We start from the raw sequence: 27574 nt of genomic DNA on the forward strand, positions 1-27574 counted from the left end.
GTTTAGGGACTGAGTACATACCTGTCTTTATATTATATGTATGAGTCAGATAATTAGACCATGAGACTCAATTGCATGGACTCGTCTGGAACTGCACCTAGAGGACTGCTGATGGTAATAACGGGCATGTTCCCTTTCCACGATCTCTACTGGAAACAAATATCCACTATGAAGACCAGGGAAATGAGGTAATCTGGAGGAAGAGCTTAACCCGCAAATTCAATTAATCTTTTATGTGTCCCAAGAGTTGTTCATAACAGGCCGCCACCAGAGCCCCATTATTCCAAGCAATCTCTGACGACAGGGTAAGAAATTTAGTGGTGTCCTGACCGACCATAATAACATTACGTTCCCATGGGAGTGACGTCCAGGTCAAGGCTTCTCTTAAGAGTAAGGAAATGATATAGGCCACCTTGGTTTGATCCGAAAAGAATTGCGAAAGACAAGTATGATACACTGATTAACGAACCCATGGCAGGCCTCAAGGACAATCACGGTGACGTTGGGCGACGCAGAGCAGAGACGGGAGTTGACAGCACAGGTGGAGAAGTTGAAATGGCCGTCTGCTGGAACCACCGAAGAAATGGACATCACAAGATTATCCAGGTATCAGGCATCCAAGCAACTGGAATGCCCCCGACCGGAACCCTGCAGAGCCACTTGTTTGGCTGGTTCATAGATGTACATGGGCTAACAGCGTCTTTGGAATCTATGGCCAGCCAATACTAGTATGGCATTAGCGGGAATTGGATCCTTTAAACGCAATCGGTTTGACACTGGCTAAACTGAGGTGCAGAGTGTAAGGAATCTCCCCTTTCTTCACCCTAGAACCTCAGCACGGGGGTATGGTCTTTTCTGGTTTGATTCCCAGGTCGCGGTTTCCAAAGTAGTCACCACATGGCAGCATGTGCGCTGTAGAGATGTAGGAGCGATACATAATTAAAGTCAAAGTGAAGCCAGGGGTCGTCACCAGGAAAGCTCAGGATGCTACAAGTCAGAGAAGCGGACCAAGACGTCACCGGAAGCCCGGCCAGAGGTCATCACCAGGAAAGAGGTCAGGATGCAACAAGTCAGAGGAGCAGATGAAGAGGTAACCAGAAGATGGTCCGGGGGTGGTCACCAGGAAAATTGTCAGGATGCAACAAGCAGGAGGAGTGGATAAAGATATCACCAGAAGACCGACCAGGGGTGGTCACCAGGAAAGAGGTCAGGATGCAACAAGTCAGAGAAGCAGACCAAGACGTCACCGGAAGACCGGCCAGAGGTCATCACCAGGAGAGTGGTCAGAATGCAACAAGTCAGAGGAGCGGACCAAGACGTCACCGGAAGCCCGGCCAGAGGTCATCACCAGGAAAGAGGTCAGGATGCAACAAGTCAGAGGAGCAGATGAAGAGGTAACCAGAAGATGGTCCGGGGGTGGTCACCAGGAAAGTTGTCAGGATGCAACAAGCAGGAGGAGTGGATAAAGACATCACCAGAAGACCGACCAGGGGTGGTCACCAGGAAAGAGGTCAGGATGCAACAAGTCAGAGAAGCAGACCAAGACGTCACCGGAAGACCGGCCAGAGGTCATCACCAGGAGAGTGGTCAGGATGCAACAAGTCAGAGGAGCAGATGAAGAGGTAACCAGAAGATGGGCCAGGGGTGGTCACCAGGAGAGTGGTCAGGATGCAACAAGTCAGAGAAGCGGACCAAGACGTCACCGGAAGACCGTCCAGAGGTCATCACCAGGAGAGTGGTCAGGATGCAACAAGCAGGAGGAGTGGCTAAAGACATCACCAGAAGACCGGCCAGGGGTGGTCACCAGGAAAGAGGTCAGGATGCAACAAGAAGCGGATGAAGACGTAACTAGAGGACGGGCCAGGGGTCGAAGACGAAATCCAGAAACAAGTTTAGGGTCAGAGTCCATATAAAAGGCAGTAGCTTAGACAGAATATACCTCACTCACAGGAAGGGGTATCCAGGAGAATCACATTTTTAAGGCTGCGTAATGTCATCAGAGCAGGCTGGTTGTCATGGAGACACGTGGCTGTGAGCATAGAGCCCGGGGCCACAAGCAGAAGAGTGTCGCTGGATCGGGGCGAGGTGAGTAACAAACTGTTAAATGACAACTACTCCGTTACTTCCGGCCACGACCACTGACTCCATAGGCCATTTATTTATTTACATTGATACCCGTCTGTCTGTAGAGTAGGTGACTTATGGCTGTCCCTCAGGTGTTGATGTCTCTTAGTTCCTGGGCTGTCCCTCAGGTGTTGATGTCTCATAGTTCCTGGGCTGTCTCTCAGGTGTTGATGTCTCTTAGTTCCTGGGCTGTCCCTCAGGTGTTGATGTCTCTTAGTTCCTGGGTTGTCTCTCAGGTGTTGATGTCTCATAGTTCCTGGGCTGTCTCTCAGGTGTTGATGTCTCTTAGTTCCTGGGCTGTCCCTCAGGTGTTGATGTCTCTTAGTTCCTGGGTTGTCTCTCAGGTGTTGATGTCTCATAGTTCCTGGGCTGTCTCTCAGGTGTTGATGTCTCTTAGTTCCTGGGCTGTCTCTCAGGTATTGATGTCTCTTAGTTCCTGGGTTGTCTCTCAGGTGTTGATGTCTCTTAGCTCCTGGTCTGTCTCTCAGGTGTTGATGTCTCATAGTACCTGGGCTGTCTCTCAGGTGTTAATGTCTCATAGTTCCTGGGCTGTTTCTCAGGTGTTGATGTCTCTTAGTTCCTGGGCTGTCTCTTAGGTGTTGATGTCTCATAGTTCCTGGGCTGTCTCTTCGGTGTTGATGTCTCTTAGTTCCTGGGCTGTCTCTCAGGTGTTGATGTCTCATATTTTCTGGGCTGTCTCTTATGTGTTGATGTCTCTTAGTTCCTGGCCTGTCTCTTAGGTGTTGCTGTCTCTTCGTTCCTGGGCTGTCTCTTAGGTGTTGATGTCTCTTAGTTCCTGGGCTGTCTCTCAGGTGTTGATGTCTCTTCGTTCCTGGGCTGTCTCTTAGGTGTTGATGTCTCTTAGTTCCTGGGCTGTCTCTCAGGTGTTGATGTCTCTTAGTTCCTGGGCTGTCTCTCAGGTGTTGATGTCTCATAGTTCCTGGGCTGTCTCTCAGGTGTTGATGTCTCTTAGTTCCTGGGCTGTCCCTCAGGTGTTGATGTCTCTTAGTTCCTGGGCTGTCTCTCAGGTGTTGATGTCTCATAGTTCCTGGGCTGTCTCTCAGGTGTTGATGTCTCTTAGTTCCTGGGCTGTCCCTCAGGTGTTGATGTCTCTTAGTTCCTGGGCTGTCTCTCAGGTGTTGATGTCTCTTAGTTCCTGGGCTGTCTCTCAGGTGTTGATGTCTCTTAGTTCCTGGGCTGTCTCTCAGGTGTTGATGTCTCTTAGTTCCTGGGCTGTCTCTCAGGTGTTGATGTCTCTTAGTTCCTGGGCTGTCTCTCATGTGTTGATGTCTCTTAGTTCCTGGGCTGTCTCTCAGGTGTTGATGTCTCTTAGTTCCTGGGTTGTCTCTCAGGTGTTGATGTCTCATAGTTCCTGGGCTGTCTCTCAGGTGTTGATGTCTCTTAGTTCCTGGGCTGTCTCTCAGGTATTGATGTCTCTTAGTTCCTGGGTTGTCTCTCAGGTGTTGATGTCTCTTAGCTCCTGGTCTGTCTCTCAGGTGTTGATGTCTCATAGTACCTGGGCTGTCTCTCAGGTGTTAATGTCTCATAGTTCCTGGGCTGTTTCTCAGGTGTTGATGTCTCTTAGTTCCTGGGCTGTCTCTCAGGTGTTGATGTCTCATAGTTCCTGGGCTGTCTCTTCGGTGTTGATGTCTCTTAGTTCCTGGGCTGTCTCTCAGGTGTTGATGTCTCATATTTTCTGGGCTGTCTCTTAGGTGTTGATGTCTCTTAGTTCCTGGCCTGTCTCTTAGGTGTTGCTGTCTCTTCGTTCCTGGGCTGTCTCTTAGGTGTTGATGTCTCTTAGTTCCTGGGCTGTCTCTCAGGTGTTGATGTCTCTTCGTTCCTGGGCTGTCTCTTAGGTGTTGATGTCTCTTAGTTCCTGGGTTGTCTCTCAGGTGTTGATGTCTCTTAGTTCCTGGGCTGTCTCTCAGGTGTTGATGTCTCTTAGTTCCTGGGCTGTCTCTCAGGTGTTGATGTCTCTTAGTTCCTGGGCTGTCCCTCAGGTGTTGATGTCTCTTAGTTCCTGGGCTGTCTCTTAGGTGTTGATGTCTCATAGTTCCTGGGCTGTCTCTTCGGTGTTGATGTCTCTTAGTTCCTGGGCTGTCTCTTAGGTGTTGCTGTCTCTTCGTTCCTGGGCTGTCTCTCAGGTGTTGATGTCTCATATTTTCTGGGCTGTCTCTTATGTGTTGATGTCTCTTAGTTCCTGGCCTGTCTCTTAGGTGTTGCTGTCTCTTCGTTCCTGGGCTGTCTCTTAGGTGTTGATGTCTCTTAGTTCCTGGGCTGTCTCTCAGGTGTTGATGTCTCTTCGTTCCTGGGCTGTCTCTTAGGTGTTGATGTCTCTTAGTTCCTGGGCTGTCTCTCAGGTGTTGATGTCTCTTAGTTCCTGGGCTGTCTCTCAGGTGTTGATGTCTCATAGTTCCTGGGCTGTCTCTCAGGTGTTGATGTCTCTTAGTTCCTGGGCTGTCCCTCAGGTGTTGATGTCTCTTAGTTCCTGGGCTGTCTCTCAGGTGTTGATGTCTCATAGTTCCTGGGCTGTCTCTCAGGTGTTGATGTCTCTTAGTTCCTGGGCTGTCCCTCAGGTGTTGATGTCTCTTAGTTCCTGGGCTGTCTCTCAGGTGTTGATGTCTCTTAGTTCCTGGGCTGTCTCTCAGGTGTTGATGTCTCTTAGTTCCTGGGCTGTCTCTCAGGTGTTGATGTCTCTTAGTTCCTGGGCTGTCTCTCAGGTGTTGATGTCTCTTAGTTCCTGGGCTGTCTCTCATGTGTTGATGTCTCTTAGTTCCTGGGCTGTCTCTCAGGTGTTGATGTCTCTTAGTTCCTGGGTTGTCTCTCAGGTGTTGATGTCTCATAGTTCCTGGGCTGTCTCTCAGGTGTTGATGTCTCTTAGTTCCTGGGCTGTCTCTCAGGTATTGATGTCTCTTAGTTCCTGGGTTGTCTCTCAGGTGTTGATGTCTCTTAGCTCCTGGTCTGTCTCTCAGGTGTTGATGTCTCATAGTACCTGGGCTGTCTCTCAGGTGTTAATGTCTCATAGTTCCTGGGCTGTTTCTCAGGTGTTGATGTCTCTTAGTTCCTGGGCTGTCTCTCAGGTGTTGATGTCTCATAGTTCCTGGGCTGTCTCTTCGGTGTTGATGTCTCTTAGTTCCTGGGCTGTCTCTCAGGTGTTGATGTCTCATATTTTCTGGGCTGTCTCTTAGGTGTTGATGTCTCTTAGTTCCTGGCCTGTCTCTTAGGTGTTGCTGTCTCTTCGTTCCTGGGCTGTCTCTTAGGTGTTGATGTCTCTTAGTTCCTGGGCTGTCTCTCAGGTGTTGATGTCTCTTCGTTCCTGGGCTGTCTCTTAGGTGTTGATGTCTCTTAGTTCCTGGGTTGTCTCTCAGGTGTTGATGTCTCTTAGTTCCTGGGCTGTCTCTCAGGTGTTGATGTCTCTTAGTTCCTGGGCTGTCTCTCAGGTGTTGATGTCTCTTAGTTCCTGGGCTGTCCCTCAGGTGTTGATGTCTCTTAGTTCCTGGGCTGTCTCTTAGGTGTTGATGTCTCATAGTTCCTGGGCTGTCTCTTCGGTGTTGATGTCTCTTAGTTCCTGGGCTGTCTCTTAGGTGTTGCTGTCTCTTCGTTCCTGGGCTGTCTCTTAGGTGTTGATGTCTCTTAGTTCCTGGGCTGTCTCTCAGGTGTTGATGTCTCTTCGTTCCTGGGCTGTCTCTTAGGTGTTGATGTCTCTTAGTTCCTGGGTTGTCTCTCAGGTGTTGATGTCTCTTAGTTCCTGGGCTGTCTCTCAGGTGTTGATGTCTCTTAGTTCCTGGGCTGTCTCTCAGGTGTTGATGTCTCTTAGTTCCTGGGCTGTCCCTCAGGTGTTGATGTCTCTTAGTTCCTGGGCTGTCTCTCAGGTGTTGATGTCTCATAGTTCCTGGGCTGTCTCTCAGGTGTTGATGTCTCTTAGTTCCTGGGCTGTCCCTCAGGTGTTGATGTCTCTTAGTTCCTGGGCTGTCTCTCAGGTGTTGATGTCTCTTAGTTCCTGGGCTGTCTCTCAGGTGTTGATGTCTCTTAGTTCCTGGGCTGTCTCTCAGGTGTTGATGTCTCTTAGTTCCTGGGCTGTCTCTCATGTGTTGATGTCTCTTAGTTCCTGGGCTGTCTCTCAGGTGTTGATGTCTCATATTTCCTGGGCTGTCTCTTAGGTGTTGATGTCTCTTAGTTCCTGGTCTGTCTCTCAGGTGTTGATGTCTCTTAGTTCCTGGGCTGTCTCTTAGGTGTTGATGTCTCTTAGTTCCTGGGCTGTCTCTCAGGTGTTGATGTCTCTTAGTTCCTGGGCTGTCTCTTAGGTGTTGATGTCTCTTCGTTCCTGGGCTGTCTCTCAGGTGTTGATGTCTCTTAGTTCCTGGGCTGTCTCTCAGGTGTTGATGTCTCTTAGTTCCTGGGCTGTCTCTCAGGTGTTGATGTCTCTTAGTTCCTGGGCTGTCTCTTAGGTGTTGATGTCTCTTAGTTCCTGGGCTGTCTCTCAGGTGTTGATGTCTCTTAGTTCCTGGGTTGTCTCTCAGGTGAGTCTCTGTCTGGGGTAGATATTCTATATGTGGGGTTACACGGGGGTCCATTAGATTGGGGGGCACTGCCACTTTATAAGCCGCTCTCTACTGTCTATTAGATTACATGGAAGGGACTGAGCTCATGTATCTGACAATTACCCGGGGTGACATATAGGGGGTGCTCTATGATGCCCCCTATATGTTCTTGCGCTGGGGTCCCCTGCTGTCTGTGACGGCCCCGGGCTGGAGGTCTCTTTGTGCTGGCTGATACAGTCTGGGGTGAGGTCTGAACAGTCTATTGTTATATTGGGACTGTCCATTGTAGGGGTTCTGACTGTTCCCTGATAAGACTGTCCTGGGTCGGGGCTGTCCATCCTACAGGTGTGATGTCTCATGGGGGATTAGGGCTGTCTCTTGGAGGGCTGTAGGTTGTCTTGTTGGGAGGGGTGGATTATTATAGCAGTGCTATGGGAGTGTTTAGAGGGTTGGGCTGTCTCTTGGTATGGGCTGGGTTGGGGGCTGTCTCTTGTTGGGGCTGTCTAGAGGTGGGGCTGTTTGGTTGGGATTTCATTGTCAGTTGGTATTGAGTCTCCTTGATCTGTGGATGTTGAGAGAGCTGCGAGCAGGGTGTGTATATTACTGTGTGTGTGTATATGTATAGCTATATCTGTGTCTATTACATTGTACATATAAGTGTATTGTGTCTACATTAGAGGATATGATACATTGTATATATTTGTCATCTGTTGCGTTTGGTGCAGGGATGGTACATGGTGTGTGTGTGTGTGTGTGATAGTGTATTGTGTATATATGGTGTGTGTGATGTCTGTGTATTGTGTGTATATTTGTTTTGTTGTGTGCGTGTGTGTGTGATGTCTGTGTATTGTGTATTTGTACCGGTGGAGGGTACCTTGTTGTGCCACATGTGGGGACTGGCAGGGTGTGTGTCTGGTTGTGTTGTTGTGGGTGTCATGTGTCCGGGCCCCCGCTCACCATCTGCTCCCCTTTGTCCCTTAGGATTGAGGGGTTCCGCCCGCTGTGACCTCCTGAGGTTCGAGGCTGTGATTACAGGACACACATGGCACTGTGACCACACACAACATGGGCTGCCCGGGCATCTGGCTTCTCCTTACTGGGGTCCTGGCTGTAGGTAAGTTCTCCGGAAAGAGTCTCTGAACAGACAAGCAGAGGTCAGGGATGGACTAGATGCTGCTGGCACAGACAGGGTTAATCTTGGACTGGCGGGGCAGATGCTGGCACTTGTGGGGTTTATCCCGGACTGGCAGGGCAGATGCTGGCACTGGTGGGGTTTATCCTGGACTGGTGGGGCAGATGCTGGCACAGACAGGATTACTCTTGGACTGGCGGGACAGATGCTGGCACTGGCGGGGTTTATTCTGGACTGGCGGGGCAGAGGCTGGTACTGGCGGGGTTTATCCTGGACTGGCGGGGCAGAGGCTGGTACTGGCGGGGTTTATCCTGGACTGGCGGGGCAGAGGCTGGTACTGGCGGGGTTTATCCTGGACTGGTGGGGCTGATGCTGGCACTGACGGGGTTTATCCTGGACTGGTGGGGCAGATGCTGGCACTGGCGGGGTTTATCCTGGACTGGCGGGGCAGATGCTGGCACTGGCGGGGTTTATCCTGGACTGGCGGGGGAGAGGCTGGCACTGGCGGGGCTTATCCTGGACTGGCGGGGGAGAGGCTGGAACTGGCGGAGTTTATCCTGGACTGGCGGGGCAGATGCTGGCACTGGCGGGGTTTATCCTGGACTAGCGGGGGAGAGGCTGGCACTGGCGGGGTTTATCCTGGACTAGCGGGGGAGAGGCTGGCACTGGCGGGGTTTATCCTGGACTGGCGGGGGAGAGGCTGGAACTGGCGGGGTTTATCCTGGACTGGCGGGGGAGAGGCTGGCACTGGCGGGGTTTATCCTGGACTGGCGGGGGAGAGGCTGGAACTGGCGGGGTTTATCCTGGACTGGCGGGGGAGAGGCTGGCACTGGCAGGGTTTATCCTGGACTGGTGGGGGAGAGGCTGGCACTGGCGGGGTTTATCCTGGACTGGCGGGGGAGAGGCTGGCACTGGCGGGGTTTATCCTGGACTGGCGGGGGAGAGGCTGGCACTGGCGGGGTTTATCCTGGACTGGCGGGGGAGAGGCTGGAACTGGCGGGGTTTATCCTGGACTGGCGGGGGAGAGGCTGGCACTGGCAGGGTTTATCCTGGACTGGTGGGGGAGAGGCTGGCACTGGCGGGGTTTATCCTGGACTGGCGGGGGAGAGGCTGGCACTGGCGGGGTTTATCCTGGACTGGCGGGGGAGAGGCTGGCACTGGCGGGGCAGATGTCTTTGTCCGTGGCTTCTGTTTACATTGCGCATTCTGTCTCTGCTGTTAGTGGTGACTCTATGGACGGTCTCTCTCCTCCTTGAAGGCAATTACATGGTTAAAATGGACCCCTGGTCATATGTTTCGAGGGGTTAAAGATACCTGGCACTAGTGTGGGACTCTCTGGCAGGTCCCGGGCATAAGAGAGGTTAATGTGGGTGCCCGGTGCTCTGTAGCTTCCTGCAGAAGGGTTAATGTGCTGTTACAGGGCCTGGCACAGGAAGGGTTAATCTGTGAGCGCAGCGCTGATTTACAGAGGTTGAGTCACTGATTCTGTCACCCCCCCCCCCACACATCTGTTATTACCCCCACCCCACCCCAACAAACCCCTGAGGCCAGGACCTTCAGTGCCAGAACATGAGCTACTTGTACCCACCACAACCTCACCTAATCCTACCATGGTGACCCCCTCGCTGGTGGGGTGGGCTTGTGGTCACGTGACCCCCCCTCTTCGCTGGTTGGGTGGGCTTGTAGTCTCGTGACCCCCCTCATCGCTGGTTGGGTGGGCTTGTAGTCACGTGACCCCCTCGTCACTGGTTGGGTGGGCTTGTAGTCACGTGACCCCCCTCTTCGCTGATTGGGTGCGCTTGTGGTCACGTGATCCCCTCTTCGCTGGTGGGCTGGGCTTGTGATCACGTGACCCCCTCTTCGCTGGTTGGGTGGGCTTGTGGTCACGTGACCCCCTCTTCGCTGGTTGGGTGGGCTTGTGGTCACGTGACCCCCCTCTTCGCTGGTTGGGTGGGCTTGTGGTCACGTGACCCCCCTCGCTGGCGGCATAGCATGCAGTTGTGGCTTAGCTGGCGCACATTTTAGTGGTAGTGAGATTAATGGGAAGGAGGATCTGGATGTTTACTGAGTGGGATGTGAAGCTTCCAGTATCCTGTTTACTTGTGTCCCCATAAATATCACCGCACTGCAGAGCCGACCGCTGCGCTCACTGTGCAGGTGTTACCCCACAGACCACCCTGTGCATGAATCCAGCTGCTTCTCCCCCCGCAGACTGTAACCCCAAATCCTGAACTGAAATAAATGTTGGTTACAGAGGAAGCGGGACCCTAATACTGAGAGACCATAGGACACTGCCTGCGAGAGAAGCTGCTCTGTACGTGGAGGCGCCAAGACTGATTATATACAGTGATGTCATCCTCCTATCCAGAGCGACATCACCGTATGTCATACATACATCCTATACAACTTCACTACATGCTACACCACGCTGATATAACCTGGGTATCTCCTGTATATAATTATATATGTACAGCTGATATAAGTTATACATCTTCTTGTATATAGTGATATGGAGCATGCTGGTATAACCTGGGTATCTTCTGTATATAATTATATGTGTACAGCTGGTATAAGTTATACATCTTCTTGTATATAGTGATATGGAGCATGCTGGTATAACCTGGGTATCTCCTGTATATAATTATATATGTACAGCTGATATAAGTTATACATCTTCTTGTATATAGTGATATGGAGCATGCTGGTATAACCTAGGTATCTTCTGTATATAATTATATATGTACAGCTGGTATAAGTTATACATCTTCTTGTATATAGTGATATGGAGCATGCTGGTATAACCTGGGTATCTTCTGTATATAATTATATATGTACAGCTGGTATAAGTTATACATCTTCTTGTATATAGTGATATGGAGCATGCTGGTATAACCTGGGTATCTTCTGTATATAATTATATATGTACAGCTGGTATACGTTATACATCTTCCTGTATATAGTGATATGGAGCATGCTGGTATAACCTGGGTATCTTCTGTATATAATTATATATGTACAGCTGGTATAAGTTATACATCTTCTTGTATATAGTGATATGGAGCATGCTGGTATAACCTGGGTATCTTCTGTATATAATTATATATGTACAGCTGATATAAGTTATACATCTTCTTGTATATAGTGATATGGAGCATGCTGGTATAACCTGGGTATCTTCTGTATATAATTATATATGTACAGCTGGTATAAGTTATACATCTTCTTGTATATAGTGATATGGAGCATGCTGGTATAACCTGGGTATCTCCTGTATATAATTATATATGTACAGCTGGTATAAGTTATACATCTTCTTGTATACAGTGATATGGAGCATGCTGGTATGACCTGGGTATCTTCTGTATATAATTATATATGTACAGCTGGTATAAGTTATACATCTTCTTGTATATAGTGATATGGAGCATGCTGGTATAACCTGGGCATCTTCTGTATATAATTATATATGTACAGCTGGTATAAGTTATACATCTTCTTGTATATAGTGATATGGAGCATGCTGGTATAACCTGGGTATCTTCTGTATATAATTATATATGTACAGCTGGTATAAGTTATACATCTTCTTGTATATAGTGATATGGAGCATGCTGGTATAACCTGTGTATCTTCTGTATATAATTATATATGTACAGCTGGTATAAGTTATACATCTTCTTGTATATAGTGATATGGAGCATGCTGGTATAACCTGGGTATCTTCTGTATATAATTATATATGTACAGCTGGTATAAGTTATACATCTTCCTGTATATAATGATATGGAGCATGCTGGTATAACCCGGGTATGTTCTGTATATAATTATATATGTACAGCTGGTATAACCTCGGTATCTTCTGTATATAATTATATATGCACAGCTGGTATAAGTTATACATCTTCCTGTATATAGTGATATGGAGCATGCTGGTATAACCTGGGTATCTTCTGTATATAATTATATATGTACAGCTGGTATAAGTTATACATCTTCCTGTATATAATGATATGGAGCATGCTGGTATAACCCGGGTATGTTCTGTATATAATTATATATGTACAGCTGGTATAAGATATACATCTTCCTGTATATAGTGATATGGAGCATGCTGGTATAACCTGGGTATCTTCTGTATATAATTATATATGTACAGCTGGTATAAGTTATACATCTTCTTGTATATAGTGATATGGAGCATGCTGGTATAACCTGGGTATCTTCTGTATATAATTATATATATACAGCTGGTATAAGTTATACATCTTCTTGTATATAGTGATATGGAGCATGCCGGTATAACCTGGGTATCTTCTGTATATAATTATATATGTATAGCTGGTATAAGTTATACATCTTCTATATACAGTGATATGGAGCATACTGGTATAACCTGGGTATCTTCTGTATATAATTATATGTGTACAGCTGGTATAAGTTATACATCTTCTTGTATATAGTGATATGGAGCATGCTGGTATAACCTGGGTATCTTCTGTATATAATTATATATGTACAGCTGGTATAAGTTATACATCTTCTTGTATATAGTGATATGGAGCATGCTGGTATAACCAGGGTATCTTCTGTATATAATTATATATATACAGCTGGTATAAGTTATACATCTTCTTGTATATAGTGATATGGAGCATGCCGGTATAACCTGGGTATCTTCTGTATATAATTATATATGTATAGCTGGTATAAGTTATACATCTTCTATATACAGTGATATGGAGCATACTGGTATAACCTGGGTATCTTCTGTATATAATTATATATGTACAGCTGGTATAAGTTATACATCTTGTATATAGTGATATGGAGCATGCTGGTATAACCTGGGTATCTCCTGTATATAATTATATATGTACAGCTGGTACAAGTTATATATCTTCCTGTATATAGTGATATGGAGCATGCTGGTATAACCTGGGTATCTTCTGTATATAATTATATATGTACAGCTGGTTTAAGTTATACATCTTCTTGTATATAGTGATATTGAGCATGCTGGTATAACCTGGGTATCTCCTGTATATAATAATATATGTACAGCTGGTATAAGTTATACATCTTCTTGTATATAGTGATATGGAGCATGCTGGTATAACCTGGGCATCTTCTGTATATAATTATATATGTACAGCTGGTATAAGTTATACATCTTCTTGTATATAGTTATATGGAGCATGCTGGTATAACCTGGGTATCTTCTGTATATAATTATATATGTACAGCTGGTATAAGTTATACATCTTCTTGTATATAGTGATATGGAGCATGCTGGTATAACCTGGGTATCTTCTGTATATAATTATATATGCACAGCTGGTATAAGTTATACATCTTCCTGTATATAGTGATATGGAGCATGCTGGTATAAGCTGGGTATCTCCTGTATATAATTATATATGTACAGCTGGTATAAGTTATACATCTTCTGTATATAGTGATATGGAGCATGCTGGTATAACCTGGGTATCTTCTGTATATAATTATATATGTACAGCTGGTATAAGTTATACATCTTCTTGTATATAGTGATATGGAGCATGTTGGTATAACCTGGGTATCTCCTGTATATAATTATATATGTACAGCTGGTATAAGTTATACGTCTTCTTGTATATAGTGATATGGAGCATGCTGGTATAACCTGGGTATCTCCTGTATATAATTATATATGTACAGCTGGTATAAGTTATACATCTTCTTGTATATAGGGATATGGAGCATGCTGGTATAACCTGGGCATCTTCTGTATATAATTATATATGTACAGCTGGTATAAGTTATACATCTTCTTGTATATAGTGATATGGATCATGCTGGTATAACCTGGGTATCTTCTGTATATAGTTATATATGTACAGCTGGTATAAGTTCTACATCTTCTTGTATATAGTGATATGGAGCATGCTGGTATAACCTGGGTATCGTCTGTATATAATTATATATGTACAGCTGGTATAAGTTATACATCTTCTTGTATATAGTGATATGGAGCATGCTGGTATAACCTGGGTATCTTCTGTATATAATTATATATGTACAGCTGGTATAAGTTATACATCTTCTTGTATATAGTGATATGGAGCATGCTGGTATAACCTGGGTATCTTCTGTATATAATTATATATGTACAGCTGGTATAAGTTACACATCTTCTTGTATATAGTGATATGGAGCATGCTGGTATAACCTGGGTATCTTCTGTATATAATTATATATGTATAGCTGGTATAAGTTATACATCTTCTTGTATATAGTGATATGGAGCATTCTGGTATAACCTGGGTATCTTATGTATATAATTATATATGTACAGCTGGTATAAGTTATACATCTTCTTGTATATAGTGATATGGGGCATGCTGGTATAACCTGGGCATCTTCTGTATATAATTATATATGTACAGCTGGTATAAGTTATACATCTTCTTGTATATAGTGATATGGGGCATGCTGGTATAACCTGGGTATCTTCTGTATATAATTATATATGTACAGCTGGTATAAGTTATACATCTTCTTGTATATAGTGATATGGAGCATGCTGGTATAACCTGGGTATCTTCTGTATATAATTATATATGTACAGCTGGTATAAGTTATACATCTTCTTGTATATAGTGATATGGGGCATGCTGATATAACCTGGGTATATTCTGTATATAATTATATATGTACAGCTAGTATAAGTTATACATCTTCTTGTATATAGTGATATGGAGCATGCTGGTATAACCTGGGCATCTTCTGTATATAATTATATATGTACAGCTGGTATAAGTTATACATCTTCTTGTATATAGTGATATGGAGCATGCCGGTATAACCTGGGCATCTTCTGTATATAATTATATATGTACAGCTGGTATAAGTTATACATCTTCTTGTATATAGTGATATGGAGCATGCTGGTATAACCTGGGTGTCTTCTGCATATAATTATATATGTACAGCTGGTATAAGTTATACATCTTCTTGTATATAGTGATATGGAGCATGCTGGTATAACCTGGGTATCTTCTGTATATAGTGATATGGAGCATGCTGGTATAACCTGGGTATCTTCTGTATATAATTATATATGTACAGCTGGTATAAGTTATACATCTACTTGTATATAGTGATATGGAGCATGCTGGTATAACCTGGGTATCTTCTGTATATAATTATATATGTACAGCTGGTATAAGTTATACATCTTCTTGTATATAGTGATATGGAACATGCTGGTATATCCTGGGCATCTTCTGTATATAATTATATATGTACAGCTGGTATAAGTTATACATCTTCTTGTATATAGTGATATGGAGCATGCTGGTATAACCTGGGCATCTTCTGTATATAATTATATATGTACAGCTGGTATAAGTTATACATCTTCTTGTATATAGTGATATGGGGCATGCTGGTATAACCCGGGTATGTTCTGTATATAATTGTTCATCTGCTATAACTTAGGCTTCATCTCTTATATACAATGACTGCGTTATCTTTGGCGGTGTGGATTTGTTTGTTTCTGTACTTTTGGCGGTTGGATTTTGGTCATGTGACCTCTTCGGGGTCTGTTTGGCGCTGAGGGAAGATTTTCGTTTATTTCGCCTAAAACGCTTTGCGTGTAAAATCGATCGGCCTCAGTTGGGTCATGAATTTTTGATGGGGTCTAATGTATGGAAGCGCCGGCTGTTACATCCGTGTCCCGGGCGGATGGGGTGATGTATGTGAGTCGGAGGGCGCCGTACGGTAACATACGAGGAATCCACATCCTTATCTGGAGAATTATTTCTTCTTCTGTTCATTATTCTCTAGTAAATTATTATAACCGGTACAAGTTGTGATGTCATCACCATCAGCGGCCAATAAGACGCGTCCAATACATCATACAGCGCAGCACGTGGCGGCCTCCATTGCGGCGGCTGCTCCGGTGTATCTCTCAGAATAATAGTAACGCCTGCCGGTACAGGTGACGCAGCAGCTGCCGCCATGTTAACCCCCCCCCCCCCTGCTTTGCGGTGATTATTTTGTATTATTGAGTCTCGTGTCTGCCCCCTCCCCCGTAAGCTGATCCCGGCTCGCCGTCCCTCGCTGATTACATTGTACAAGCCTCTTACGTTCTCTCTGGGATTGTTCTATTGAACGCGGCGCCGGAATAATCCACCAAGTTTTGGCTCTGCGGTGCGAGCGGCGCTGGTGCCGCCGCCGTCCCCTCCCCCATCTTTCTATCTTTCAGCTTTTTTCTTCTTTACATTCTGATAAAATCAAATTACCTATTAGTCTCTGAGCTTTTTTCTGGAATGACGCAGGGCTGAAGCCTGCGCTCGGGGTTGCCATGGTGACGGCTGATGGTTCCCCCGGCACCGGGCGCCGATCCGTGTTCGTGTTGTGGTAATGAATGGTGTGAGATGTGTAATAATAATGCACAGAGCTTGTAATTGCTGCATTAAAGCCGCGCTCGCTGCAGGGTGCAAGGTCCTCGTGTGCTGCCAGTGCTTGCATGGCGTTACGTAACCGCGCCGGATCCACGTATAACATGTGCTGGACCCCGGCCACAGACGCAGCGTTGTTATGGATGATGATCAAGGACTTTTCTCCTAGATTCATCTTGTATATCGTCCGTTCTCCCGCTCCGCAGCGATCCACTGTCCAAGAGGGACCTACAGCTCTGTTCATCCTGAGATTCCTGCATCAGGAACAGAATGCTAGAACCGCAGTGAAGACTGACACAGCCGGGGCAGATGGGAGGGGGTGTCGCTCTTCAAACCTAATTCATAGTCTGTGGAAAGCTAGATAAGACGATTAGCCCCTACTATACTTTCCCTCTATGGGGCTATTTACCCCCTTGCTGAGGGCGATCCCTGGGATCTGTGGATGGTCCAGTCTGTCGCCTAGTTATGAAAAACAGCGTCTCTAAAGTGAATATGTTCCCTGAATTCTTCCAGTTCTCCCCGTACACGTTCCCTACCTGCTTTAAAACCTATAAATAACGACTTTTTATGTTGTTTTCTTTCTGATTGTGCCCCGCCCACTCCCGTTTTCTTTCCATATAGGACATGTTACGTACGAAGTGCCCACGAGCCGGCTGCCCCAGTATTTCAGAATCCGGACACCCCCCCCCCCCCTAATGTCTCTGGTGGACCAACAAAGGTTTAACAATGGGCGATCTTATTGATCGGGGTAACAACTCTCGGGGGGTTTTCGCACTACTAAGAAAATACAAAATTCCCAACATTTTCATCAAATTGCTAATTTTATTAGAAGTCTCAGTCCAAACCATAAGATTTGACGGAGGTAGAAGAATGACCGCTCTATAATCTCTCCACCCCTGGGCAGGTTGTCTTACATGTGGGGGCAGATGCGGGTTAGACCCTAGAGGTGTCAGACTTGGCGCTAACGGCTCTGACAACTGCAGAGGTAACCACACGTGGCTGGTTGGAAAGGTGTTCCCTAGACTGAAGCTTCTCCACCTTCTACTCCACCTTCTACTTCTTCTCCTCCTTCTCCCTTCTCCTTCTCCACCTTCTCCCTTCTTCTTCTCCCTTCTTCTTCTCCACCACCTCCTCCCTTCTCCTTCTTCTCCCTTCTTCTCTCTCCACCACCTCCTCCTTCTCCTTCTTCTCCTTCTTCTTCTCCACCTTCTCCCTTCTTCTTCTTCTTCTCCACCACCTCCTCCCTTCTCCTTCTTCTTCTCCACTTTCTCCCTTCTCCTTCTCCACTTTCTCCCTTCTCCTTCTCCACTTTCTCCCTTCTCCTTCTCCACTTTCTCCCTTCTCCTTCTCCACCTTCTCCCTTCTCCTTCTCCACCTTCTCCCTTCTTCTTCTCCACCACCTCCTCCCTTCTCCTTCTTCTTCTCCACTTTCTCCCTTCTCCTTCTCCCCCTTCTCCTTCTCCACCTTCTCCCTTCTTCTTCTCCACTACAACCTCCTCCTTCTCCTTCTTCTCCACCTTCTCCTTCTTCTCCACCACCTTCTCCCTTCTCCTTCTTCTCCACCACCTTCTCCCTTCTCCTTCTTCTCCACCTTCTCCTCCACCACCTTCTCCCTTCTCCTTCTTCTTCTCCACCTTCTCCTTCTTCTCCACCACCTTCTCCATTCTCCTTCTTCTTCTCCACCTTCTCCTTCTTCTTCTCCACCTTCTCCTTCTTCTCCACCTTCTCCTTCTTCTCCACCACCTTCTCCCTTCTCCTTCTTCTTCTCCACCTTCTTCTCCACCACCTTCTCCCTTCTCCTTCTTCTTCTCCACCTTCTCCTTCTTCTCCACCACCTTCTCCCTTCTCCACCACCTTCTCCCTTCTCCTTCTTCTTCTTCTCCACCTTCTCCTTCTTCTCCACCACCTTCTCCCTTCTCCTTCTTCTTCTCCACCTTCTCCTTCTTCTCCACCACCTTCTCCCTTCTCCTTCTTCTTCTCCACCTTCTCCTTCTTCTCCACCACCTTCTCCCTTCTCCTTCTTCTTCTCCACCTTCTCCTTCTTCTCCACCACCTCCTCCCTTCTCCTTCTTCTTCTCCATCTTCTTCTTCTTCTTCTTCTTCTTCTTCTTCTTCTTCTTCTTCTTCTCCATTTCCTTCTTCTCCACCACCTCCTCCACCTTCTACTTTACACTGGTTTTGGAATTGAATGAGATTTTAGCGATTTTATATTGTTTTGGAGATTTTCTTGGGTGATATTGTAGCCACGTCTCGTTCTGATTGGATGAGATCTGTTTGTTTTTGTAGGATTGACGTCTTGGCTTTTTACTGTAGTCGGACTTCTCACGGGAGGACGACGTTACATCTGAGGACACGCTCAAGTTCCAGTAAAAATTCTCACACAGGGTAAATTGTCTGCGTCATGTGTTCCGGTGTCCAGGTCATGGGTGGGCCGCGTCACACTGGTGGGTATATGTCAGCTCTGTGCCCCTGGGGCGAGGAGATGATTTCTTCATTCATGATAGAACCGGTCTAACTGCTGAGTAACCGGATGTATCGCCTGTCACCACGTGTATTCATCATATCCCGTGTGCCATGTTCAGGGTCCGCTGCTTCACATCTGCATGTTCTTCCCCAACCACCTTATATTCAGGGTCTCCATGTCCTTCCTCACCCTTCCCCTCCTTCGTGTTCAGGGTCTCCATGTCCTTCCTCATCCCCCCTCCCTCGTGTTCAGGGTCTCCATGTCCTCCCTCACCCCCCCCCCCCTCATGTTCAGGGTCTCCATGTCCTCCCTCACCCCCCCCCCCCCAGATGTTCAGGGTCTCCTCGCCCTCCTCCCTCGTGTTCAGGGTCTCCTCGCTCGCCCTCCTCCCTCGTGTTCGGGGTCTCCATGTCCTCCCTCACCCCCCCCCTCATGTTCAGGGTCTCCGTGTCCTCCCTCACCCCCCCCCCCCTCATGTTCAGGGTCTCCGTGTCCTCCCTCACCCCCCCCCCCTCATGTTCAGGGTCTCCGTGTCCTCCCTCACCCCCCCCCTCATGTTCGGGGTCTCCGTGTCCTTCCTCACCCCCCCCCTCATGTTCGGGGTCTCCGTGTCCTCCCTCACCCCCCCTCGTGTTCGGGGTCTCCGTGTCCTCCCTCACCCCCCCCTCGTGTTCGGGGTCTCCGTGTCCTCCCTCACCCCCCCTCGTGTTCGGGGTCTCCGTGTCCTCCCTCACCCCCCCTCGTGTTCGGGGTCTCCGTGTCCTCCCTCACCCCCCCCTCGTGTTCGGGGTCTCCTCGCTCGCCCTCCTCCCTCGTGTTCGGGGTCTCCTCGCTCGCCCTCCTCCCTCGTGTTCGGGGTCTCCTCGCTCGCCCTCCTCCCTCGTGTTCGGGGTCTCCTCGCCCGCCCTCCTCCCTCGTGTTCGGGGTCTCCTCGCCCGCCCTCCTCCCTCGTGTTCGGGTCTCCTCGCCCGCCCTCCTCCCTCGTGTTCGGGGTCTCCTCGCCCGCCCTCCTCCCTCGTGTTCGGGGTCTCCTCGCCCGCCCTCCTCCCTCGTGTTCGGGGTCTCCTCGCTCGCCCTCCTCCCTCGTGTTCGGGGGTCTCCTCGCTCGCCCTCCTCCCTCGTGTTCGGGGGTCTCCTCGCTCGAACTCCTCCCTCGTGTTCGGGGGTCTCCTCGCTCGAACTCCTCCCTCGTGTTCGGGGGTCTCCTCGCTCGAACTCCTCCCTCGTGTTCGGGGGTCTCCTCGCTCGAACTCCTCCCTCGTGTTCGGGGGTCTCCTCGCTCGAACTCCTCCCTCGTGTTCGGGGGTCTCCTCGCTCGAACTCCTCCCTCGTGTTCGGGGGTCTCCTCGCTCGAACTCCTCCCTCGTGTTCGGTAGTATCCTCGCTCGAACTCCTCCCTCGTGTTCGGGGTCCCCTCGCTCGAAATACTCCCTCGTGTTCGGGGGTCTCCTCGCTCGAACTCCTCCCTCGTGTTCGGGGTCTCCTCGCTCGAACTCCTCCCTCGTGTTCGGGGTCTCCTCGCTCGCCCTCCTCCCTCGTGTTCGGGGTCTCCTCGCTCGCCCTCCTCGCTCGTGTTCGGGGTCTCCTCGCTCGCCCTCCTCGCTCGTGTTCGGGGTCTCCTCGCCCGAACTCCTCCCTCGTGTTCGGGGGTCTCCTCGCTCGCCCTCCTCCCTCGTGTTCGGGGTCTCCTCGCCCGCCCTCTTCCCTCGTGTTCGGGGTCTCCTCGCCCGCCCTCCTCCCTCGTGTTTAGGGTCTGTATTTCCTTATATTTGAGGTTCTTCTCACTGATGAGTTTTATTGTTTTGCGTCTGTTGCATAAAACAATGTGCGACAATTTGATCACAAGATTCAGTCCCACGTTCCGTGCAGCGAGTTTTTAGTGTTTTAGATGCAGAAATGTAAATTGTTGCTTTTGGACCCCGAAGCAAAACCTGTAACCGGGGCCCCCAACTATCAACTTAATTTCTAGTGCTCGTCTCCTCGTGGGGAAGGAGGACCTTTTTGTTTGGCGTCATATTAATAATAATTTGGTACGTTCCTGCCTCGTATTGATGAATCTCTGCAGCGAATGATCCGCGTCGTCGTCCTGCGTGTTGTGTGGTTTTCTTCCTCATCCTCTTGTGTAGACTGGGGTGTGACAGGGTGGGCGCTGCTGGTCCTTGTATTGTAGCCCCCCTCTCACATCCAGCTGTCAGGGTGGGGGAGGTGCACAGGAACCTTCACAAACAGAGGAATTTATGTCCTTCAGTGTGTGAGGTCGTGTTGTCTCCTGGTCACCGCTACGTCATATATGTCCCATCCCCCTATACACGGCGTATACAGGAGTCATATATGTCCCATCCCCCTATACACGGCGTATACAGGAGTCATATATGTCCCATCCCCCTATACACGGCGTATACAGGAGTCATATATGTCCCATCCCCCTATACACGGCGTATACAGGAGTCATATATGTCCCATCCCCTATACACCGCGTATACAGGAATCATATATATCACATCCCCTATACACGGTGTGTACAGGAGTCCTATATGTCCCGTCCCTCAACACACGGCATATACAGGAGTCCTATATGTCCCGTCCCTCAACACACGGCGTATACAGGAGTCATATATGACCTGTCCCTCCACACACGGCGTATACAGGAGTCATATATGACCTGTCCCTCCACACACGGCGTATACAGGAGTCATATATGTCCCATCCCTCCACACACGGCGTATACAGGAGCCATATATGTCCCATCCCTCCACACATGGCTTATACAGGAATCATATATGACCCATCCCCCTATACACAGCGTGTACAGGAGTCCTATATGTCCCATCCCTCCACACACGGCGTATACAGGAGTCCTATATGTCCCGTCCCTCCACACACGGCGTATACAGGAGCCATATATGTCCCATCCCTCCACACACGGCGTATACAGGAGCCATATATGTCCCATCCCTCCACACACGGCGTATACAGGAGCCATATATGTCCCATCCCTCCACACACGGCGTATACAGGAGCCATATATGTCCCATCCCTCCACACACAGCGTATACAGGAATCCTATATGACCCATCCCCCTATACACGGCGTATACAGGAGTCATCTATGTCCCGTCCCTCCACACACGGCGTATACAGGAGTCATATATGATGCATTCCTCCCCAAATACTGTATACAGGAGCCACATATGCCCTGCCTCTCCATATACGCGTTATCGCTGGAAATTTAGGAACATTAATGGGCACTGTATCGCCTTAAGAGCCTTAAGATGGGCATGAATACTGGTGCCCTCTAACCCATGACGGAGTGAGCGGTATCTGCACATCGGTATCCAGGCCCTGGCACCCGCTCGGCTCTGAGGACAGGAATAGCTCTGCACCCGGCATATGTTCTCTTGGGATTCGCCATGACACCTGGTGGGATGAGCTGGCATCTGGGCATGTCTGAGATCTGTTGTGTGGGCACAGAGTATTCATGTGCTGGTAAATGAAAATGTGTGGGATTGAAATGCGATTCATGATGAGGGAATCTGTGTCGCTGTATTAATCCATCTACTACATTGTGCAAACCGGTTTGGCGGCGAGATGTTGGCGTAATATTCAAGGTACGTGAACGCTCTGATTGGTGTTGGCATTGAAAATAATTCTCCATGTTGTGTTCTCCTCACAGGTGTCTCCTGGGCTCAGCGGGAGGTGACCATTCAGCAGGGGCCCCTGTACCGCACCGTGGGCTCTCACGTTACCATCTGGTGCCAGGTTAAAGGCTACCAGGGCCCTTCGGAGCAGAACTTCCAGTACTCCATCTACCTGCCCTCCGCCCCCGACCGGGAGGTCCAGATGGTGAGCACCCAAGACCCTTCCTTCTCCTACGCCATATACAACCAGCGTGTCCAAAATGGGGACATCTCCATAGAGAGGGTGACGGGGGACCGCACCACCCTACACATCCGCCAGCTGCAGGAACGAGACGCTGGAGAATACGAATGTCACACGCCCAACACCGACCCCAAGTTCTACGGCAGCTACAGCGCCAAGGTCAACCTGAGCGGTAAGAGCTGCAGACGGGGCCCGTGACGGCTCACTATGTAGGGCCCAGTACTGGACTGAGGCTCGGCCATCCTGCTCACCCCCGGGGCTCCGCACTACCCCTCCCGTATGACCGGTTACAGCTCCGCTGTTCCGGCTCCTTCTCCTGACGCCTCCGCTATTGATTGCGGTTTTCTCCGTCGTCCGCTCTACACGGACACATTTGTTCTGAAGTAATCATGAGACATGTCGGTGGCGCAGCAGAGAAGGTGCCGGAGGCGGCGTCGCCATCGCTCAGACCACCTCTTAATGTGAGCGGGGCGCTGGGGAAGAGGAGGCTCCAAGCGGATGATTTCTGCAGAGGGTTTCTACATTTATAAGTAATTAAGATCCATTAGAGAGGACGGCGGGGGTCCCGCGTCTACACTCCAGGTCATACAGGGAACAATGGGCCGGGTAATGGTCTCTGCGAAGCGCCGGATTCTCTAATCTGAGATTTTCCATGTAGCTCATCACTGACGCCCCCCAGGCTATAGATGGGAGATTCTCCCCCCTCCCTCGGTGCAACGCTTCCCGGCTTGCACATAAATAGTTAATGGGACATTTTCTGGAACACTTTCCACTCCCGGCAGCGGCTTTTAGAGTGAAGCTCGGGGGACTCTGGTGTGAGAGACGAGGGGGGCAGATGGCCGACAGCTGGAGTAGATCAGGCTGAACCCCCCCCCCCGGGATAATGAAGAGTGCCCTGAACGAGGCGGGTGACAGCAGCGCCCACACCAGTGCCCACACCAGCCGCATGTTCTCACCGGTGTGGGGGATGTAATACTGATAAATATAACATGATCATCGGCTCCTGAAATATTAATCATCCTGTAACCGACAGTTCTGTCATGTTCTAATGAATGGTGTCTACTTTCCACCATTTTCAAGATCTCTACTTGCTGACAGTGAATCTTTGTATTCATAGACTGAAAATCTGCCTGAGCGTTTTATACTACACAATCTGAGCTCAACGCCTCATCCACACGGCCGTGCCCGTAACCATTTACAAAGTGTAAGAGCACAGCCCAAAATATAGGACATGTAAAGTTCTACGGCCCGGACACCTATCCGTAGCGATAAGGGAAGGCGTCCGCGGGCAATAGAACTGAATGGGTCGGTAATTTTACGGTCGTGTCCATGGGGCCTAACATCGCATCACACGTTTTTCTCCTGTCTTAATAGTCTGTTACAATGTATCAGTCTAGAGTCCAGGCTGTTTACCTCACAGAGGATCGTGTATACCGGATACAATTGTAACAAAACCTCAGCTGTGAGAAGAATGTTCCCATTCACTGAAAACAAGCAGAGATCTTGATAATTGTGAGAAATTAAGGAATTGGCAGCATTTGTCATTATACATCAATAATAAGGTAAACCCTAAAAACATAATACTGGAGGAGCCAAGGAACTGTTGGATGTCTATGATGTAGTACAACGCTCTCTCCTGTGTATGTGATCCCAGGTCCTCCCCTGTACAGTCTCCCTGGTATCTTCCCTCCTGTGTATGTGATCCCAGGTCCTCCCCTGTACCCTCTCCCTGGTATCTTCTCTCCTGTGTATGTGATCCCAGGTCCTCCTCTGTACCCTCTCCCCTGGTATCTTCCCTCCTGTGTATGTGATCCCAGTTCCTCCTCTGTACCCTCTCCCCTGGTATCTTCCCTCCTGTGTATGTGATCCCAGGTCCTCCTCTGTACCCTCTCCCCTGGTATCTTCCCTCCTGTGTATGTGATCCCAGGTCCTCCCCTGTAACCTCTCCCTGGTATCTTCTCTCCTGTGTATGTGATCCCAGGTCCTCCCCTGTACCCTCTCCCTGGTATCTTCTCTCCTGTGTATGTGATCCCAGGTCCTCCCCTGTAACCTCTCCCTGGTATCTTCTATCCTGTGTATGTGATCCCAGGTCCTCCCCTGTACCCTCTCCCCTGGTATCTTCCCTCCTTTGTATGTGATCCCAGGTCCTCCTCTGTACCCTCTTCCTGGTATCTTCTCTCCTGTGTATGTGATCCCAGGTCCTCCCCTGTACCCTCTCCCCTGGTATCTTCCCTCCTTTGTATGTGATCCCAGGTCCTCCTCTGTACCCTCTTCCTGGTATCTTCTCTCCTGTGTATGTGATCCCAGGTCCTCCTCTGTACCCTCTCCCTGGTATATTCTCTCCTGTGTATGTGATCCCAGGTCCTCCTCTGTACCCTCTCCCTGCCACCTTCTTTCCTGTGTATGTGATCCCAGGTCCTCCTCTGTACCCTCTCCCTGGTATCTTCTATCCTGTGTATGAGATCCCAGGTCCTCCCCTGTAACCTCTCCCTGGTATTTTCTCTCCTGTGTATGTGATCCCAGGTCCTCCCCTGTAACCTCTCCCTGGTATCTTCTATCCTGTGTATGTGATCCCAGGTCCTCCCCTGTACCCTCTCCCTGGTATCTTCCCTCCTGTGTATGTGATTCCCAGGTCCTCCTCTGTACCCTCTCCCTGGTATCTTCCCTCCTGTGTATGTGATCCCAGGTCCTCCTCTGTACCCTCTCCCTGGTATCGTCTATCCTTTGTATGTGATCCCAGGTCCTCCTCTGTACCCTCTCCCTGCCACCTTCATTCATGTGTATGTGATCCCAGGTCCTCCTCTGTACCCTCTCCCTGCCACCTTCATTCATGTGTATGTGATCCCAGGTCCTCCCCTGGAACCTCTCCCTGGTATCTTCTCTCCTGTGTATGTGATCCCAGGTCCTCCTCTGTACCCTCTCCCTGGTATCTTCTATCCTGTGTATGTGATCCCAGGTCCTCCCCTGGAACCTCTCCCTGGTATCTTCCCTCCTGTGTATGTGATCCCAGGTTCTCCTCTGTACTCTCTCCCCTAGTATCTTCCCTCCTGTGTATGTGATCCCAGGTCCTCCTCTGTACTCTCTCCCCTGGTATCTTCCCTCCTGTGTATGTGATCCCAGTTCCTCCTCTGTACCCTCTCCCTGGTGTATTCTCTCCTGTGTATGTGATCCCAGGTCCTCCTCTGTACCCTCTCCCTGGTATCTTCCATCCTGTGTATGTGATCCCAGGTCCTCCTCTGTGCCCTCTCCCTGCCACCTTCTTTCCTGTGTATGTGATCCCAGGTCCTCCTCTGTACCCTCTCCCTGCCACCTTCCCTCCTGGTATCTTCTCTCCTGTGTTTATGATCCCAGGTCCTCCTCTGTACCCTCTCCCTGGTATATTCTCTCCTGTGTATGTGATCCCAGGTCCTCCTCTGTACCCTCTCCCTGCCACCTTCTTTCCTGTGTATGTGATCCCAGGTCCTCCTCTGTACCCTCTCCCTGCCACCTTCTTTCCTGTGTATGTGATCTCAGGTCCTCCCCTGTACCCTCTTCCTGGTATCTTCCCTGCTGTTTATGTGATCCCAGGTCCTCCTCTGTACCCTCTTCCTGCCACCTTCCCTCCTGTGTATGTGATCCCAGGTCCTCCTCTGTGCCCTCTCCCTGCCACCTTCCCTCCTGTGTATGTGATCCCAGGTCCTCCTCTGTGCCCTCTCCCTGCCACCTTCCCTCCTGTGTATGTGATCCCAGGTCCTCCCCTGTAACCTCTCCCTGGTATCTTGCCTCCTGTGTATGTGATCCCAGGTCCTCCCCTGTAACCTCTCCCTGGTATCTTCCCTCCTGTGTATGTGATCCCAGGTCCTCCTCCGTACCTTCTCCTTGGCACCTTCCCTCCTGTTTATGTGGCTATCTGGCAGCTGATGCCTGATCTTTTCATTAGAGAACTACCATAGGGCTGGGAGCGGAGGACGTTTTGTTTTCTCGCTGCAGTTCTGGCAGTTTATAGGTTAATGGTGGTTTCCCCCCCCCCCCCCCCTCTCTGCTTTATTAAATGAAGACGGATCTGTGAGGCTGAAACATTACAGCAGATTACATCCTCATTATCCGCTCACTCCAGTCCTCCAGGCCCCTGATTTTTATCATCTCCTAGTCCTGTCTTTTCCTTCCTTACCCCTCCCCCACACCTGACACGCCGGCTGTATGTTCTAGTGCACTATTATGGGGTTCAGAGTAATTACTGGGGGGTGATCGGATCCTCTGCAGTGATGGATCCTTGTGGGGACAGACTAGACGGCTAGTAGGAGGGCGTGGCCGTGACAACCTCTCCATCCTTGTCATGATAACGAGGCTGGTTGTCACCAGAGAAATCCTATGTTACGGGTGGAGTTGTCCTTTAAGGATCTTCACTGTTTGTAATAGAGAGAATTCTTTGGTTTCAGGGTATAGATAGTTTGGTGATGGGGGATATTGTTTGCTAGTGACCCCGTCTTCAGGATTGGTCTGTATGTTCGGGCCCTCGTCTGGTTCCAGACCTTCTCTGACCTGGTCTCCTCTGTCCGCAGTGATTCCTGACACGCTACTCGTCTCGTCCCCCGCTCAGACCCTACAGAAGGTTGAGGGCGGCTCTTTGCAGCTCTCCTGTGAGGTGTCCCACAGCAGCACCCAGCACACCCACCTCTCCGTCTCCTGGTACCGGAAGAATGGGGAACAAACCGAAGAGGTCATCTCCCTGACCCGAGAGTTCCTCCTGAGCCCTGGGCCGTCCTACGCTCAACGCTTCTCCGTGGGGGACGTCCGGTTAGATAAAGTGGGGAACAGCACCTTCCGCCTTACCGTGTACAACCTGCAGCCACCAGACCAAGGAGAGTTCTTCTGCCAGGGAGCCGAGTGGATCGAGGACCCCGACCGATCCTGGTTTACTATGACACGCAAGCAATCCGAGGGGTCAGAGGTCATCGTCCAAACAACAGGTGAAACATGAAGGAAAAAAACTATAATAAACCTGTCACGTG

The 27574-nt window shown here is 49.2% G+C and overlaps 1 protein-coding gene across 1 annotated transcript in view; it reads left to right on the forward strand.

Annotated features, from left to right (window-relative positions):
- The first annotated feature begins 7151 nt into the window (after positions 1-7151).
- The window catches only part of LOC142728077 (immunoglobulin superfamily member 3-like), a 37075-nt gene continuing 16652 nt past the window's right edge, over positions 7152-27574 (forward strand). The window contains exons 1-4 of the mRNA XM_075849095.1: positions 7152-7256; positions 7647-7779; positions 22378-22755; positions 27125-27532. Of these exons, the coding sequence (XP_075705210.1) occupies positions 7731-7779; positions 22378-22755; positions 27125-27532 (835 nt within the window). The 5' untranslated portion in view covers positions 7152-7256; positions 7647-7730. The remainder of the gene's footprint in view (positions 7257-7646; positions 7780-22377; positions 22756-27124; positions 27533-27574) is intronic.

This window comes from Rhinoderma darwinii, unplaced genomic scaffold, assembly GCF_050947455.1.
Source record: "Rhinoderma darwinii isolate aRhiDar2 unplaced genomic scaffold, aRhiDar2.hap1 Scaffold_671, whole genome shotgun sequence".
NCBI lineage: Eukaryota > Metazoa > Chordata > Amphibia > Anura > Rhinodermatidae > Rhinoderma > Rhinoderma darwinii.